The 17,478-nt window shown below is 39.1% G+C and overlaps 2 protein-coding genes across 2 annotated transcripts; one reads left to right on the top strand and one right to left on the bottom strand.

Moving 5' to 3' along the window:
* Positions 1–4,668: 4,668 nt before the first annotated feature.
* LOC120782223 (cilia- and flagella-associated protein 58-like) lies at positions 4,669–10,699 on the top strand. Its single transcript, XM_040114387.1, has 11 exons — positions 4,669–4,834; positions 4,918–5,137; positions 5,208–5,337; positions 5,417–5,711; positions 5,783–6,111; positions 6,186–6,502; positions 7,369–7,547; positions 8,944–9,304; positions 9,362–9,644; positions 9,828–9,966; positions 10,060–10,699. Exons 1-11 carry the CDS (start codon positions 4,676–4,678, stop codon positions 10,357–10,359), a joined length of 2,712 nt encoding a protein of 903 aa, XP_039970321.1. The 5' UTR covers positions 4,669–4,675; the 3' UTR covers positions 10,360–10,699.
* A 1,690-nt stretch (positions 10,700–12,389) lies between these two features.
* LOC120782670 (cilia- and flagella-associated protein 58) lies at positions 12,390–17,227 on the bottom strand. The gene is made up of 11 exons (XM_040115052.1): positions 17,126–17,227; positions 16,848–17,067; positions 16,642–16,780; positions 14,904–15,057; positions 14,515–14,829; positions 14,322–14,455; positions 13,934–14,250; positions 13,435–13,823; positions 12,942–13,375; positions 12,741–12,879; positions 12,390–12,673 (listed from the first exon to the last, which is right to left on the bottom strand). Exons 1-11 carry the CDS (start codon positions 17,225–17,227, stop codon positions 12,401–12,403), a joined length of 2,616 nt encoding a protein of 871 aa, XP_039970986.1. The 3' UTR covers positions 12,390–12,400.
* Between the last annotated feature and the right edge of the window lie 251 nt (positions 17,228–17,478).

The following is a 17,478-nucleotide window of genomic DNA, read 5'->3' as shown; positions in this document are numbered from 1 at the left end:
CAAATATTTGCATGAATTAAACTACAATTAATAACAAGTTTTGTTGCATTTGTTTATGTTTTTGTAATTGTACCAACTGAAAGTGAAATACTATATATACATACATATATATATATAATTTTTTTTTGTTTTAAATAAATATGTACGAAATTGCCGAAAGTAGCTGCTACAAATAACTGTAAGTTTTATTATTATTATTATTCTATTGGCCAAATGTATTTATATATAAATAAAAACTAAAAAAAATAATAATTTTGCTTAAAATTAATTTCTTCCAATGGGAATTCAATGATTTTGTGATCTATTATCTGTTTACTTTTATGCAGTTTATTTACAAATTTATTTTTATGAATAAGAAGAAGAGAACAGCACTAAGAATTTTCCATGTCTAAATTGAAAGCTGGTGAATCGCAAAATAATTTGTTGAGAAATAATTAAATAAATAAATAAGTAATATATACTTACATTATACACACACAATGTATGAGAAGCGCCATGTTTTTTTTACAGAGGATGGGGGGAAAACAAGGTCGAAGTTGCAGGCAGTATGCATAGCAAAACGTAAGGGGTTCAATTTACTTGTGAATTTCAAAACATCATTTTTTACTGAATATACATATAAAGGGTGAACCAAGTAGAGATACTTTTTTCAATAGCCCTTTTTGACAGATCACGCGTGTGTCGTGTTAAGCTGTCATGTTATTTTTGTTCAGTATTGTTTGGTATTTCATCATGAAAAGATTTAACAACGCTTGATCAACATTTGCAAATCGTTCAGCTTTATTGCAAAAATTGACTTTCTGTAAAGCATGTGTTTTGCGCGCTTTGCTGAATTTACGGTCAAGACCGTGGAGAGTCGATTCGGCGCTATTCCCAGCAACTGACTGATTCTGACTGACGTATTGAACGACTTGACGCATTTTACTTGACCTTCCCAAGCGACATCGCTTCGCTCTATGGGCTTTTGAAAAATTCCAAAATAATCCCACGTTTTCGAGCCAAATTTCGTTCAACCATGATCTGGCTCAATCGGTATGTAAACAATCAAAGTTGCCACATTTAGGACGAAGAGCAACATAAAGAGTTTCGAGAGCTACCATTTCATTAAGAAAAAAACAACGGTTTCTCCAAAAATGATAACGGTGAGAACATAACCGACAATGGCGACCTTTATTACGCCACGATAACCAACTATTTGATGCCTGAAAAAATATAGTTGAAACAAAAATTTGGCTTGATGACGAGTTTCCGAACACTATTCTTCTTCTTTACTGGCGTAGACACCACTTACGCGATTATAGCCGAGTTAACAACAGTGCGCCAGTCGTTTCTTCTTTTCGCTACGCTACGTGGCGAGATTCTAAGCGAAGCCAGGTCCTTCTCCACCTGGTCCTTCCAACGGAGTGTAGGTATTCCTCTTCCTCTGCTTCCCCCGGCGGGTACTGCGTCGAATACTTTCAGAGTGGGAGTGTTTTCGTCCATTCGGACAACATGACCTAGCCAGCGTAGCCGCTGTCTTTTAATTCGCTGAACTATTCGGAGATATTCGAGCATAATAAACCTGAGTTTTTGCATCGATATCTAACAATGTGTGAAACATGGCTCCATCATGTCACTCCGAAGTCGCGTCAACAGTCATCCGAGTAGACTGCACTCGCTGAACCCGCTCCAAAGCGTGTAAAAGCGTAACAGTCGGCTGGAAAGGTTATGTCGTCTGTATTTTGGGAAGCACATTAAATAAATTTTTATTGACTACCTTGAAGACCATCAACAGCGACTGTAAATGCCCCGTATCACAATTCAGAGAAAACGATGTCAAAAATCTATGAACTGGGCTTCGAATTTCTTCCGCATCTACTGTATTCTCCAGATCTGGCCCCTGCGACTATTTCCTGTTCTCAAATCTAAAAAAAAAAATTGTCGCTGGGAAGAAAATTTCGTCGAATGAGAGGTGTTCAGCGAATCTGAGATATTGAAGCAAAGGACAATTCGTACTACAAAGAAAGGTATCGAAAAGTAGAAGAGTTGCTATAATCAGTGTATCACCATTCCAAAAAAATAGAATTTGTTTCAATATGTTAGGCCGGGGCTTTTCAATTAAACTATTACGTAAATCGCTTTCAAACTTCAAATGCTCTCACTTAATTGAAACGAAGCCGTCTCCTAGAAACATCAGCAGAACACTCCTCCAATGGTTCCAAGTCCAAACACCACTCATAGCTCTAGTTGACGCGTGAGAATAGCGAAACTTCGTTCCAGATAGTGAAGTAGGCTAAAATCTAACTTAACCAGAATAGACCCTGAAATACAAAACCAATGAGTCTCCGCATAAGACTTACCATCTCTATGCATGCCCAATGAAGATAACTCACTTAAGGAGAGGGATTCCTATGGTCTAAACCCGTCTAAACAACTCGTTTCTTAAGTCTATTGTTAAGTGATTTCAACGACATTGAACTTATTGATTTTCTCTAAGCAGGGTCTGTGTAATCGTTACTAACAAAACAGGTATGATGATTTATATTGTAGGGGAAGCTCTTTCAATGCCTGTGCTTTCTTTTCATTATTCATCAGACTGCTGAGTCCAGAAAAGACTTGGTTAACATATACTTCTTACAACTGAGAACGATGTAGATTAAAGCGTTTTCTCAACTTGCTTATTTCAAAGAGTGCGTTAAGCAGGATTCCCAGTCCTTGAATCGCTGCAGCCAAAGAACTTGAAGATTTCATAACTAAGGAAGGTCTTCAATACATTATCGAGCTAAAGGAACATACAAGTACGTTCCAAAGTAAACAGCATTTAAAAAAAAAACAACAAATGGTTTTTTCGGCAAAATCAATTTATTTTATTCAAAATAGTCTCCTTCTGCTTCAATACTCAATACAGCTTTTTGCACGGTCCAAAAGCATGTCGAAGCTCGTTGGCTGGTATGGCCGCCAGTATGCCGGTGCAAGCCTCTTGAATGGCCTCTACGTCTGCATAACGCTTTCCTTTCATGGTCAAATGCATTCTCCGAAAAGGAAGAAGTCGCACGGTGCCATATCAGGTGAATACGGGGAGTGGTTAATGGTTAAAATGTGATTTTTGGTCAAATAATCGCCTTCGAATATTGGATTTTGAGCTATTTTTGGACGTGAGTCAATTTGTGCGGAATAAACCGTGTACACGACTTTCGTAAGCCGAAATGTTCTGTCAAAATGCGATAAATCGATGTTTTGGAGATGTGCAATTCCATTTCCATGAATTTCAATGATGATTACGGCTGATTTTTGATAAACTCACGCACAGTTTCGATGGAATTTCCGGTGAACACGGATTTTGATTGGCCCACATGTTCATCGTCATTTATGTCCTCACGACCACTTTGAAAACGTTGAAACCACTCGTGCACTCTGCTACGGGATAGGCAATCATCGCCATAAACTTGTTTCATCAATTGAAACGTCTCGGTAAAAGTTTTACCAATTTTAAAACAAAATTTAATGTTGGCTCTTTGTTCGAAGCTCATTTTCGCACCGATAACACAAACAAACTGACACTTAAAATGCAATAACTTCACTCCGAATCTATGAAATGTCATGAAATTCTCACTGGACAATCGATAAAGATAGCAGATTCTAACGCACCAGTCGACATATAGATGACACTAGGAGGAGCTAGATTCAAAAAGTCCTGTTTACTTTGGAACGCACCTTATATAATGAACATCGAGAGAAATGCTTATTGATTGCAAATCACAAATTTAGCTGATCAATCTGTTATAGGTGAAATCTAAAAAAGGATAGATTGTTTTTCTTGGAGCGGTAGAATCCTGCGGAGTTGACAGTCTTTGGCCGCATAAAAATCTGGGTCCCTTCCACTTACGTAGACCCAACTGTCGTGGGAACGGAAAAAAGAGTAGATAACAGTCCTTGACTGGATAAAGTCCGGATCAATTCCGGCTTCGTAAAATCGCCTTTTGTCGGAAACACCAACTTGAGGGAATTACCAATCACGTTTATCTTTGACCTAGCTTAAAGTAGTAAAGCTCAACATCGGTTCGAATTCGTTAGCTAGTGGCACCTCAGTTCTCGTTAGCATAACTCCCGAAATCATAGATGGTCTCAAACAAAATCGACCCTCTGCTATGTTCCGTGCACTCTAGACATATCTAAGGCTTTAAATACGGTCAACCTCTATTTTCTCATCCGCGACATCTGATTCTTGTTTCAGACTAAGTCCAGGAAGATGGATCCGCTCTTGGAAATATTGGGTTTCAGTAAGTTAATTTCACTACTATTTCAACTTAAGGATTTTTGGGAACTTCATTTGTAGTTGAAAAATTCATTATATAACACTTTAAAGTTTTGCTTTCAAACATCTCGTTCGATAAAACATTACTTTGGTAAAAATATATCGAACTATGTCTAATTTATCATTTGTTTAGAAACTTTTCCGAAATTCCTACCGACATGATTGACAATTTGTTTTCACTCAATCACTTTTGAACGTAGGGCAAATAAATTTATCAAACTGAAAATTTTATTTTTTAAAGCTATATACACGATTTTCAAGCCAATAAACTACCAAAATATAACCGAGTTTATAAATTTATTTTTATTTTTTAATATATACTGAGTACTAGGAAAATAATCACTATACTATAAAGTCCATATAAAAGCAAAAAATATCGAAATGCCACCGAAAAAGGGCAAAGGTAAAGGCAAAAAGAAAAAGGAGGTCGTATTGCCAATACCGGAGCCACAAATTCAGCTGTCTGAAATTTCGATTCGTGAACGTGAATTGGATTTGCTGGAGGACTTAAATGATGACTTTTTCGCCACAGCCAATCAGGTATATACAAGTAGGAACATATAGACGTACACTCAATAGGCACTAATAAACCCATATTGTGCGATCCTTATTCAAATGTGCAGACCATACAAAAGCTCATGGAAGCGAGCCGCGTTTATGAAGCTTCAAAAATGAAAAAATATGTGGATATAGTGTTCAATTTACATCGCCATTACGCCGAAGAGGTGAAGGAGACGTCTGTTCTACGGCCGCAAGTGATACGCGCAGAGAACAAATTACGCTTGGCTTTGGAGCTGACTGCCAACTCAGAAGAGGCAATGGAACGACTTAGGGAGGCGCTAAGTAAGTCGGTTTGCTGATAAAATATTTCAAGCTATTCCTTAAAACAATATACACTTCTTGAGCACTCCAGGTAAGGCTTGGATGGAGAGCGATGCTTCGTTATTGCGAGAACAGGATACACAAGAGCGCTTGCAGGAAGTTATGATTAAATGTGAAGGATTAGAGAGTAAGGAAGTAAAGAAACAGGATGATACATCAGAGTGAGTTTCATGGTGAAGACAATAACGAATCAAAGTTTGATCTATAGATAATATCAACACATATAACCGCTCTCTGTAGATTTGGCCATTTAGCTAAGTATAAAAATATAATTTTACGCGAACGCGATCGTCTCAATGGTGAAGTGATTGATCTGGAGAAACGTTTGCAATTCCAAAGATACTACTCCGAATCACTCGAGTATATTAATAAGAATAACGAAGAGAGTATGTCGAAATTGAATGCAAATTTACGTATGCTTGAGACAGAGAAGGGCAATTTCGAAATAAAAATACGTAGTTTACAAAATAATCTTGACGATCAGAAGGAGATCAATACGCGTACGGCTCTGAAGATGGAGTCTGTAAATCGCGAGGTAAACACATTATCTTTATAACTTTTCTATTTCAGCTATAAAAACCATTTATAAAAAACCTTAACCAACAGTTGACCGAAACGCAAAAGAAGCTGGCGAAGAAAATAGCTGATTACGATCAGCAGAAGCACATCTTGGAGAAACTGCGCAATGATAATGCGATCAATACCAGACAACTGCTGAAAAATGATGAAGAGATCACCGAACTACGTAAGGATCAACGCGACAATGACGAAATAATACGCACGCTGCGTTTGGAGGATAAAGTAAAAGCTAATACGATCGGCCAATTAACCAAGAAATATAAAAAGACGCTGCAAGATCACAGCTCTATCTCATCAAAGCTGTATAAATTGAATCGGTTGAATCATACACTGGGCGAGGATATCTCACGTTTAAAGTGAGTGGCGAGGTCTTGCAAAGAATATCTCATCTCGCATTTTCTAACGAATTTGTTGTTTTTCTTTTGCTCAGAAACCAAATTAATGCATTGGAAAAAGATCTGCTCAATTCCACGTACAAGTTCGACGAGCTACGTCGTGTGAAGGAGAACTTGCAACACGAGCGTGAAGCCTTGCGCAGTGAGATCATTAAATTGAACAATCAGATAGCCGATCTTAAACACACGATCATGATGCAAACAATCAACATTGATGGCTTACAGCTCGATATAAATAAGTTGAATGTGAAGCTCGATGAAGCGCGTATAAATGTATCGAAATCGGAGAAAGAGCGCGACGAAATGGCTCAAGAGGTAGAGACATTGCACGAGCGCATCGAATATCAACAGGGTAAGCGTTTTCGTTTAGAGCTAAAGCAAATAAAGTGAAGTGCTAGAGAATTTCAAAAATATAAACACATGTGTATCGATAACCAAAGACCAAGACCGATAAATTTTTTTAAAATGCTCGGTAGTAATAGTAACATGTATCGATAACCAGAAATCAAGATCGATAAATCTTTTAAATATTCTCAGTAGCAATAGTAACATGTGTATGTCGATAACCAGAAACCTAGATCAATAATTTTTTTTAATTCTCGGTGGCAGTAGTATATAACATATAACCAGAACGAAGGTCTATAAATTTTATAAAAATTCTCGTTAGCAGTAATAATATACATATATCGATAACCAGAAAGGATGATCGATAATTTTTTCAAAAATTCTCATTTTATATCGATAACCAGAAACCAAGTCTGAAAAATTTTTCAAAAATTCTCGATAGCAATGGTAATATGTATCGATAACCGGAACCCAATATCGATACTTATTTCAAAAATTCTCGGCAGCAATAGTAATGTATAATTAGAATCCAATATCGATAATTTTTTTCAAAAATCTCAGTAGCAATAGTAACATTAATAAATCGATAACCAGCAAACAATATCGATAATTTTTTTTTTAAATTTTCGTTAGCAGTAGTATCATGTATCGATAATCAGAAATCGAGATCAATACATTTTTTAAAAATTCTTGATAGCAATAGTAACAGTAGAAAAGTGTGACGAAGGTTAATGCCAAAAAAATATATTTTGAAATCGTGGAAACTAAACACAAAATTACAGGAATGAGTTCTATGGAATTAACAGTTCATAATTTTTAATGGCGATTATAACCTGTTCTTTGAATAGACTACTTAAAAAAATTTCAATTTAGAACAAATTCAGCTAAAATCGAATCAAGTAACGGATTTGAGTGAAAAACTACAACAAAAGCACGTCTCCTTGATCAACGTCAAAAAACAATTGGAAGTGGCGCACTCAGAGAAAATGATTCTCAGACGAAATTTGGAAACATGTACGCAGGAGCGTGATAACTTCCGGATTCTACAAACGGTAAGTGAACAGTTTAGAATTTGTGGATATATGAAGAGGTGCAAACAAGGATATCTTGAAATTGCACTTGTGCAGAAGTGCAGCGTCTTTCAGCTAGGCGAGCATTGACTCCGATAACATGGATGTTTTTTTAATTGTTTTACTAGGAGGAAGCGTCGAAGCCCTTAACCTCATGTCATTGTTGAACTTTAATCCGAACTAAACCACATATTGTCTTATACCAAACCCCCCGCATTCAGTAACAAGCTGCATTTACTGGTCCCTACCTCGGTTTGTCTCATAACAGTCAATGATTGTCACTGAACCCTTCTTGTCTGCTCCAGTTATGGTTTGTTTGTTGCGTCTTAGTTGTTCGTTGTATTTTAAAGTGGTCTTCTGCGTTGTTGCTCTCCAGCTCTTTGGTGTTTCATTATTTTGGCTGCCATTTCGCACCAGACTTTCCACTTATCTAGTGATTCCACCACTTGAAATATTAGTTTTTCTGGGGTTGGATCTCACCCGAATGCGTTTTTAAAGTTTTTGCCTTTCTTTGTCATATTTCGCACAATGAACCACATTCTCGATGCACTGCGAAAGTACCTTCGTAAAAACTCCATGAGTCACCATAGCATCCCGAAAAAATTACGGTTTGCTGCGGTTTGGTACGGTTTATGGGCCGGCGGCGTCTTTGGGCCGTATTTATTCCGTGATGATCAAGAACGGCACGTTACTGTGAATGGGAATCGTTACCGCTCAATGATAAGCAAATAATTTTGGTTCGACACCGTAACAGTATTTCCTGTGGGGCTCCGTCAAGTCTGTGGTCTATGACAACAAGCCTGCAACGATTGATCAATTATCAAGCTATTTCACCATCAGACTTGATGGTAACTGCAAAGCCGATGAGCTAGCAACAAAGGCACTCTTATCCCGCTCACATCGGAACGGGGACGAGCTGGATCTCTATTGTCAGCTTTGCTATTTTTTAGGTGTTTTGGCCTAGAGTAGGACGCAGGAGATCTACTGAACTATTTGCCCTTAACAAAGTTAATCTAGGAGTTCTTACTGGACATCGTATAATAGGTATTCATGCTTAATGCTAAAACTCTTGTCACACGAAAGACTTGACTTGCAAATAGCCACGCATTTTCTACTTCATTTTCCAGCCTGAGGTTGAAACATCTAAGCAGTTTCGGAGAAGCAGAAGACATAGCCGAAGCTGACATTAGCTGCCTTAACTTATTTGTGATAGGCTCAAAACTCTGTGTCAATTTGTGAGGATCTTATGATCAATTATATACGGCAACGGACCGATATTCTAAGCCGTCCAAGTGAGATCCGTGTTGGGATTGACCTCTTAACCTAACCTAAACTAAACCTTGAAATGATAAAAACTTATTACCACTAAATCTTTCAGAAAACCAATCATCAAACTCAACAACTCACTGCAGAAATTATGTCGAATCAAAACAAGATCTCCAATCTCAATCTGCAAATAGAGCGCTTGAACAACGATAAAAAGGAGCTGCAGAGTGAGTTGAAAAATAAAGAGAACCTCTTGGCTAGCGTACGTCGGGATTTGCGTGAAATGAAAACGAAAAACGAGAATCTACACAAGACCATACACGACGATGAGCTGAAGTTCATGAAAATGTCAAATGATCTCGATGAGACGCGCAAAGAGAAAAATCTAATTGGTCTACAGATGGTGCGACGCAACGATGAGATTGTAGTGCTACGCGATAAGCTCAACAATACGCAAACAGCGCTGGATCAAGGTCAGCTCGTGCATAAGTATTTCCTCTATGTTTCTTAAATAAACATTTTCCGCACAGGACAAACACAGTACAATCAGCGCGTCGAAGATATACGCCTGCTGAAAATGGAAATAACTAACTTGCAAACGGAGCGTGACTGCTTGACGCGCGCCATTAGGAGCACAGCTGATATGCGTGAAGAGATCATAAGATTGCAGCGCTCTTTGAATCAGGAACGCATCAAGGTACGTTCGTTGACAGAGGATGCGAAGACGCCGACTGGTGTGCATCGTTGGCGCATACTCAAGGGAGAAGATCCAAATCGTTATCAGTTGCTGGAGAAAGTGCAGATGTTGCAAAGGTGAGCATTGGAAAACGAGATAAGAAAGATTTTCCTACAGGACACAGCGCTCCTTCTCAGATACGTGTGAATATTTTAAATTTATACTCCATATGTCATAAGTCAGGTTAAGCTTCACTATGTTTTTTATTTCAAAGTAGCTCCAAAAAGCTCTGACTAAAAACGTTAAGCTTTATATTCCAGACGTAATCTCAAACAAGAGATACAAAAAGAGAAGTTACAGCAGAAGCTAGAAGAGTCCCATCGTGTCTGTGATACGCTGAAGCGAGTTGTGGAGAATCTACCAACAACAGATGTAAAACAGAAGCTTGTGGTAACGCAGGTGAGCTTTCAGCCATTTTCGTTCGAAGAGTGTACACAAAATAGTAACCTCTGTCTTCTTCGCTTTATTTGTTATTATACTCACTTCTCTTAGCGCATAAATCGCTCACAACTGAAAAAGTTGAAAGCACTGAGCGCCGAGCTGTCGATCAATCAAATTGAGATGAAAGCACGCGAATGCATCATTGACGAGTTCAAAGAGACGCTGAAGAAAACGAAGCAGCAACAAAACTGTGAAGAAGAAACCGTCACACAACCCACACAGTCCGCAGTTTCGAGTACCGTAGTGCCATACGCTTATTCCAGCCAGGATAATTATATGGACTGTATATTTATTGAGACCAGCGATCCTAGTCAAGACATGCAGGAGCTCAAGACTGGTTTGACTGTTTAAAAAAGATGCCGAGTCCATAATTTTTTATGTTTTTAAGTAGAAATTTCAATATTTTATGTGGTAAGCACAGATGGGGTTAGACACTTACCTGGTAGACGCATTTGTTAAAGCAAAATCCTAACAAAACATATGAAAAATTTACACAGGAAATGCTATGATTTGTTTGAAGAGTTCTTTAGAAATTCTACAAACAGTCGTATTGATATGGAGGCATTGAAATCATTATATGCGTATAGATTTTCGACTTCCCAGTATCAGTTCGATTTGTTTATAAGTTTCGGAGAACTTTTTGAATAAAAATTTCCACAGTACCGATGCTGAAATATACATATAGCTTATTAACAACCATCAAAACTAAGTTTATATAGTCAACTGAGTCATGGAACCCTAAAAATTTTTGAACATCACCTTCTGGACTAGCGTTTTTTGAATCGTACATCGCTTCAGACAGCAGTTTTCAAATGGACCTAAGAGATTACGAGAAGTAATGTTTAGCACAATAATTGGAACCTAGACTTGCTTAACTACCGTGGAATATGGCCTCCTCAACATCGCAAATAAAATTCCATCGAGCGTACTGTGTGAAAGATTAAAGCCCATCGTCAACAAAATGATTGGACTTTAGCAGTGTGTGGCTTCAAGCTTGGAAAATCAACAACTGACCAGATGTTCACCATGTGCCTCTTGGAAAAGACCCGTGAAAAAAGGATCGGCACACACAACCTCTTCGTCGATTTTAAAGCTGCTTGACCGCACGTAAAGGAGCTGCCTTTATGCCACTATGTCTGTGTATAATGACGTTGAGCAAAACCAAACGCTCCGTTAGGATCGGGAAGGACCCCAACGACCTGTTCGATACTAAACGAGGTTTCAGAAAAGGTGACTCTCTATCGTGCGACTTCTTCAATCTACTCTTGGAGAAAATAGTTCGAGTTACAGAGCTGAATAAAGAAAGTAAAATCTTCTGTAAGAGATTACAGCTGCTGGTGTACGCCGTTGATATTGATATCATTGGTCTCAACATTTCGCAACGACACTGTTGACAGTCATAAGTTGTAGATAATTTAGTCTATCTTGGAACCAGCATTAATGCAAACAAAAACATCAGCCTCAAAACTCTTGCCAACAGGTGCTACCTCGGACTGAGTAGGCAAACTCCTCTCTCGACGAACAAAGACCAAACTCAAGTGACTCCTCATCCCAGTCCAGCTATATAAAGCAGAGGCTTGGACGATAACAATAACTGATGAGTCGACGTTGCGATTTTTCGAAAGAAAGGTTCTGCGGAAGATTTATGGTCATTTGGGCATTGGCAACGGCGAATAGTGCAGTCGATGGAACGATGTGCTATACGAGATAACGACGATATTGACATAGTTCAGCGAGTTAAGAGACAGCAGCTACACTGGCTAGGTTATGTTTTCCGAGTGGAAGAAAACACTCTGGCTTTGAGAGTGTTCGACGCAGTACCCGCCGGGGGAAGCAGAGGAATATTAGGACCCCTTGGAAAGACCAAGTGGAGAAGGACCTGGCTTCGCTTGGATTCTCCAACTGGCGCCAAATATTGAAAAGGAAGAACGACTGGTGCGCTGTTGTAAACTCGGTTGTAACCGCTTAAGCGTTGTCTACGCCAATAAAAAAGAAGAAGACTTTCTTTAGAGAAATAGCAGACACCATGAAGAATGAGAATTTTATAGATATATTGGCGAACTTTTCCTCGCCCCTTCAGAAAGACTTACTGAGAACGTCGGTTGTTAAGGTCAAACATAATTATGATATTCGCACTGTACAGTCTTGAAGATTCAACTCATGAAGATGAGATTTACTCTAAATGCAATCTGCTACCGTGGACTAAATCTATACAAAAGCTTATAAACCCTAAAGTTTCGAACGAGTTTAATGTATTGTGTCCAGCCACCGCCTCTACTCTGAACAGTGACAAATAATACAGACTTTCACTTATTTTGAACTTTTTTTGAGAAACCTTATAGTTTATTAATTATCTTACAAAAATGTTTCTCAGCCGTTTCTATTCATCCGCTCAAACCCCACTGATCAGCTTAAAGCCAGCTCCGAGTGTGCGTTGTATTGTTGGTGGTGCCGAGAAGCATTGTGCCTGCATTTGTACGAGAAGCTGATGTTCTTCCAACAGCTTTTGTTTCTGTCTACGTTCCTGATTAAGTTGCGATTTGGCATCGGTGAGACGCAGTTTGAGTTCATCTAATTTTTGTGTATTATTCTTCTCATCCAGATCTTTAACGTGCAGCTCGGCCATGAGCGCTTTCAGCTTGCGTTCTTTGCTGGACAAGGTGGCCTGAAAGTGCACACGAATTTATTAGTAACTTATAAAATAAGGGTCGCTGCATCGGAAGTCATCTCACCCGAACATTGTTCAACTCAGCGCGTACTTTGTGACTCGGCAGCTTGAGCATGAACTCTTTCAGCGCCTCATATAAACGCTGCGACTCCTCAAGTGCTTGCTCTTGCTGCAGCGCAGACACATTTTGTTGTAGAATCTGCCTGAAATTTGATTAAATTTAAAATTTAATTGCTTCGTGTATCTTCCTATTCTCTTGTTATACTTTCTCAACGTTTGTATTTTAAATATGAGATCCATCTTTTCCGGATCACGTCCCTTCAGACTGCGCCAACGATGTACATTCATCGGTGTCATCATCTCTTCCTGCATGGCGCGCGCCTTGATTCGTTCCTGATTGAGCAGCCTATGCATTTGTAGTAGCTCCTGCCGCAGATCTGCCGAATTCTCTCGATCTTTACGCAAAACATTACGTTCGGTACGCAGATTCTTGATCTCCACACGCATCAGTCGTATATCCTCTTGGCACTGTGCGTAATGTTTCTCCGACTGATCGTAAGCTATTTGCAGGGTTTGCAGTTGATCCTTTAATTGCACACTCTCTTCATTGCATTTTGTTAGCGTCGCAGAAACGGTATTCTTTTCATCTCTCAGGTGTTCGACTTCACGTTTAAGTTGTGATAACTTTTGGTTATCTTCCTAAAATGATAAATGGCTTGGCATCTGTTTGACCAAGTTTGGGTTACAAGTTAACTAACCTGTAGCGATTTCGAGTACTTGTCGCATTCTTTCTTACGTTCCTGCAGCTCACAGCGTGTGTGTTGATGTCCCAGCTGTGCATAGCGTACCTCGCTCTTTAGCAACCGACGCTCTTTCTCGAGTTTGTCAATTTGGAGCTGCAGTCGTCCGATGTCGGCGTCACGTAGTGTGACTTTGTTTTTGTAATTCTCGATGATTTCTTGAAGTTTAACGATTTGCTTTTCTAGCTTGGTATGTTTATCTTCAGAGGCTTGTAGATTTCGAGCGAAACTGCTTTTCTCATATAATAACGTGTCGTGCTGACGTTGTAGATTGCTGACTTTCTGTTCGAGGTCGCTTATGGTGCGTTTAAGCTCGATCTCATAGTTTTCTTTGAGTTGTATTTCATCTGTGAGTGAGTACAATGGGAAGTCGGGGGTTTTTTAAGAGAGCGCAAATCACGAGAATCCAAATTTGGATGTAGGCTTACTAAACATTAGTTAATATTATGATACTCACTTTGCAGCGCATCGATTTTATCCACCAAATGTTGTATTTCATCCACTTTCTTCGTTTGCTCTTTCTTCAATTTCGTATAGTCGTCTTGCAGTTTCTTCTGACGTACTTCCATGGCATGTAAGGTTTCCTTAAGTGATTTTATTTCGTGTTGTGACTCTTGGAACTGTTCGTCTGTTTGTTCGGCCGTCTGATGTTCTGCATACAAGTCACTCCTCAGGCTATCTCTTTCCTTGGTAAGATGTTCGTTATTCTTCTCGAATTGATGTACAATTCGTCGCATTGATTCTAATTCCTTATCCTGCGTGCTCAACTGATTTCTAAAGCGCACCCCCCCAAAAACAAATCAACGCTGTGAATACTTTCAGGCTTCTAATACTCTCTCACTTACTTTAAGCGCACATTCTCTTCCTCAGCCTTGACGCGGGCATCATTTAGTGTGACGAATTTTCGTGTTGTATTCTCTTCGGTTTTGAGCAGCTTTGCGTTCTCGCGCTTCAGCTTGATAATTTCATCCTCGCGTATCTACAATGAAAACTCTGTTTTGATATCTAAATTCTCTCCAAACACATTCTTCCATTTACCTTCAGCAGACTGATGCGTTGTGCTAAAGCTCGCTTATTCTCGTCGCGGTCCTGTGTCGTATACTCGAGTTCGACTACGGTTTTTGCCAGTTTGTTGCTGACAGTGTTGTGTTGCGTCTGCAGATGGTCTAGATTGGTCTTCAGTGAGAGTATTTGTAGATTTTGTCGCACTTTCATTTTGGTTAACTGTGCATTGTGTACTTTGATTTGCAGGATTTTCTCTTTGGCTTTGGCTTCTTCACTGCGTGTCTGCGCAAGTTCTTTTTCTAGCGCGTCCAAGCGTTTGCGGTTATTATAGGACTCGTTGGATGTTTCCTGCAAATAGTTGAGATTTTAAAGGTTTCTGAAATGCACTCGGTCTCTTGTTTCAGTCAGTTGTATAACTTTACATCCAGCAATTTGACCATGGCTTTATTCTTTTCCTCTAGCGTTTGTGTCATGGCTTCCACTTCGGCGGTATAGAGTCGCTGTATTTGTAGACGCTTATTAAGATCACGGATCTCATTATTGAGTTTTTCCCGTTCCTTTTGTTCATCGCGTTTACTGTTTGGAGAGAAAAAAGGTAAATGCTTGAAATAAAGTTTTGTTATATCATGTCTAGTAATAAGAAACCCATTATTTTTGCATTAAATTGTGGTTGTTAATTAGCTTAGTTAGAATGATCCGATGTGGGTCAAGTGAGCATAGTTTTGTTCAATAACTAGTTGTCCTTTTGCAGGTAAATTCGTTATAACACTTTCAAAGAATCCCTCGTTCCCATTGAGACTAAGCTTCACCTGAGGCGAATTCTCTTACCAGCTAAAACATTTGCCATTGACAGGAACTGATTCTAATTACATGATGGCAAGCCCGGAATATAAGGTGGATGCATAAGAATCTTCCAAACAAGCTTCGGAAACTCCTGGCCTGGCGTTATCGTGATGGAATACAATTCCACGCCTATTAGCCAAAGCTGAAGACTTTTAGGCTATACCTTTCTTTAGACGATCTAATTGTTATATGTTCGAATCAAGATCTGCACACACATAGCATAGCAAAACATTCCTGACCGTCGATCCCGGCTTGGCTACCATTTTTCATGTCCATCGCGATGCATCCAAGACCATTTCCTCTTGACATGGTTCACATACAACTTTTCATCACCAATAATCATTCGCTTCAGAAATGGATCAAATTTGTTGCGAATTAGCGGCGATTCACAGTTGGGAGTGCGTTCCATGCATGTTTTGTGTTAGCTCGTGTGACACCCATACTCCAATCATCTTTTTGGATCCAGCATTTTTCTTCTTTATTAGAGTAGACTTCGTTTGGCGTCAGTTGGAGTATTTTGGTTCATTCTGACGGCATGACCTTTAATTCGCTGAACTATGTCAATGGCGTCGTATATCTCTTACAGCTCATCGTTCCATCGATTGCGGTATTCGCCATTGCCAATGCGCAAAGCACCATAAATCTTCCGTTGAACCTTTCTCTCAAAAACTCGTAACGCCGACTCATCAAATGCCTCTGCACCATATAGCAGTCGTCCGATGAGTGACTTTTAGATTTTGGTCTTTGTTCGTTGAGAGAGAGCTTTTCGCGCAAGTTGTAGCTGCTTAGCCCCTGGCTCTAAACAGTGCTTACATGACGGTCGGAATCGGCAATTTCCATTATTTTATAGACTTTTGGATCGACCAGCACTTTACCAGATCAGATTTAAGCAGAAATATTGGAAGCCTTACTTACTCACTTCTCGGGTTAGTGAAGTTGCTCAGGGTTTTTTTCTAGTAAGTATTTACAGTTTTGGATCTTCTTCCCGGAGGAAACTATATATTTTTAAAATTAAAAAGTGTAGGAGAATATGCCTTCAATAACTTTTTATTCGCTGTCACTATTTATTAGGAAATATCTCTGGTTTTATGAGCTGGTCCCAAGAACAACACTCAATCTTACAAGCTTTTTTTCTCGCTGTGAAGAATAGCTCGGTCAGCTTAAGCGGAATAAATTAAAAGAAACTTGTGGCTTAGGGTTCTGTGCTAAAACACATTCTGCTGTGTACTTTCCTTAAAAAAAAATTTAGAGGGAAATAAAAAGAGCTATACGAGCTCATCAATCCATTTCAATTTGGACTTCTTAATTTAATCTCACCTCTGCAGTCCAGAGCGCTTATCGCTTAAATGCTCCACCATTTGCTCTAGCGAATCTACTTTTTCTCTCATCTTCAGCATTTCATCCTGGGCGGCTTGCTCACGTGATTGTGCGGCGTCCTTTTGCATCCACGCACTTTCTACTCACAGACAATATACATGAATTCCTAATAAATCGATGAAATATATAACATTTCATTCACTCACCAATAACCGTACGCAACTCGGCTATCGTAGCCTGATCCATTCGACTCAATTTATTCACATGTTCGAGTCGGTCTTTCAAGCGTTTTATTTCTTCGTCGAGCTCTTGACCGTGTAACTGTTCCATATGCCAATCGGACTTGTATCGATTGGAGCAAATTACCATGCGCTGGACATTATCGGCGTTATCGTGCGTATCCTTTTGACGCAGCGCTTTCGTTATCTAACGAAAATATAAGCAAAATGTAAATACTCTTCTCATTTTGTAAAAATAGTTTTACATCGGGTACTTTGTCCATTAAGTTTGTATAGAAATCATCATCGAAATCTTCCGGCACCAACGGCTCGTCGTCCGAACCGGAAGCTCTGGAACCTGCACTCATTTTTGTGGTTTTAGAAAGTTTTATTTAATTTTCAGAAGATTTTTCGCACAGAAATTCAATTTGCAGGTTTCTTTTCCATTCAGCTAATTTCTGATAAAATGTTTATTGACTAAATAGCGGTATTTTGGGCTGTTGTCAATGCCGGTATTATTGTTTGCTTGTTGCTCTTGGCCATGGCATGCTATGGCAACTGGTTATGCTTTTCGTTGTTGTTTCTGTTGTTGCAGGCAATAAGAAAATTGTTACAAGGA

Source organism: Bactrocera tryoni, chromosome 1 (assembly GCF_016617805.1).
Source record: "Bactrocera tryoni isolate S06 chromosome 1, CSIRO_BtryS06_freeze2, whole genome shotgun sequence".
NCBI classification, from domain to species: Eukaryota; Metazoa; Arthropoda; class Insecta; order Diptera; family Tephritidae; genus Bactrocera; species Bactrocera tryoni.
The sequence above is the reverse complement of the archived record's forward strand: the minus strand, read 5'-3'. Positions and strand labels throughout refer to the sequence as shown.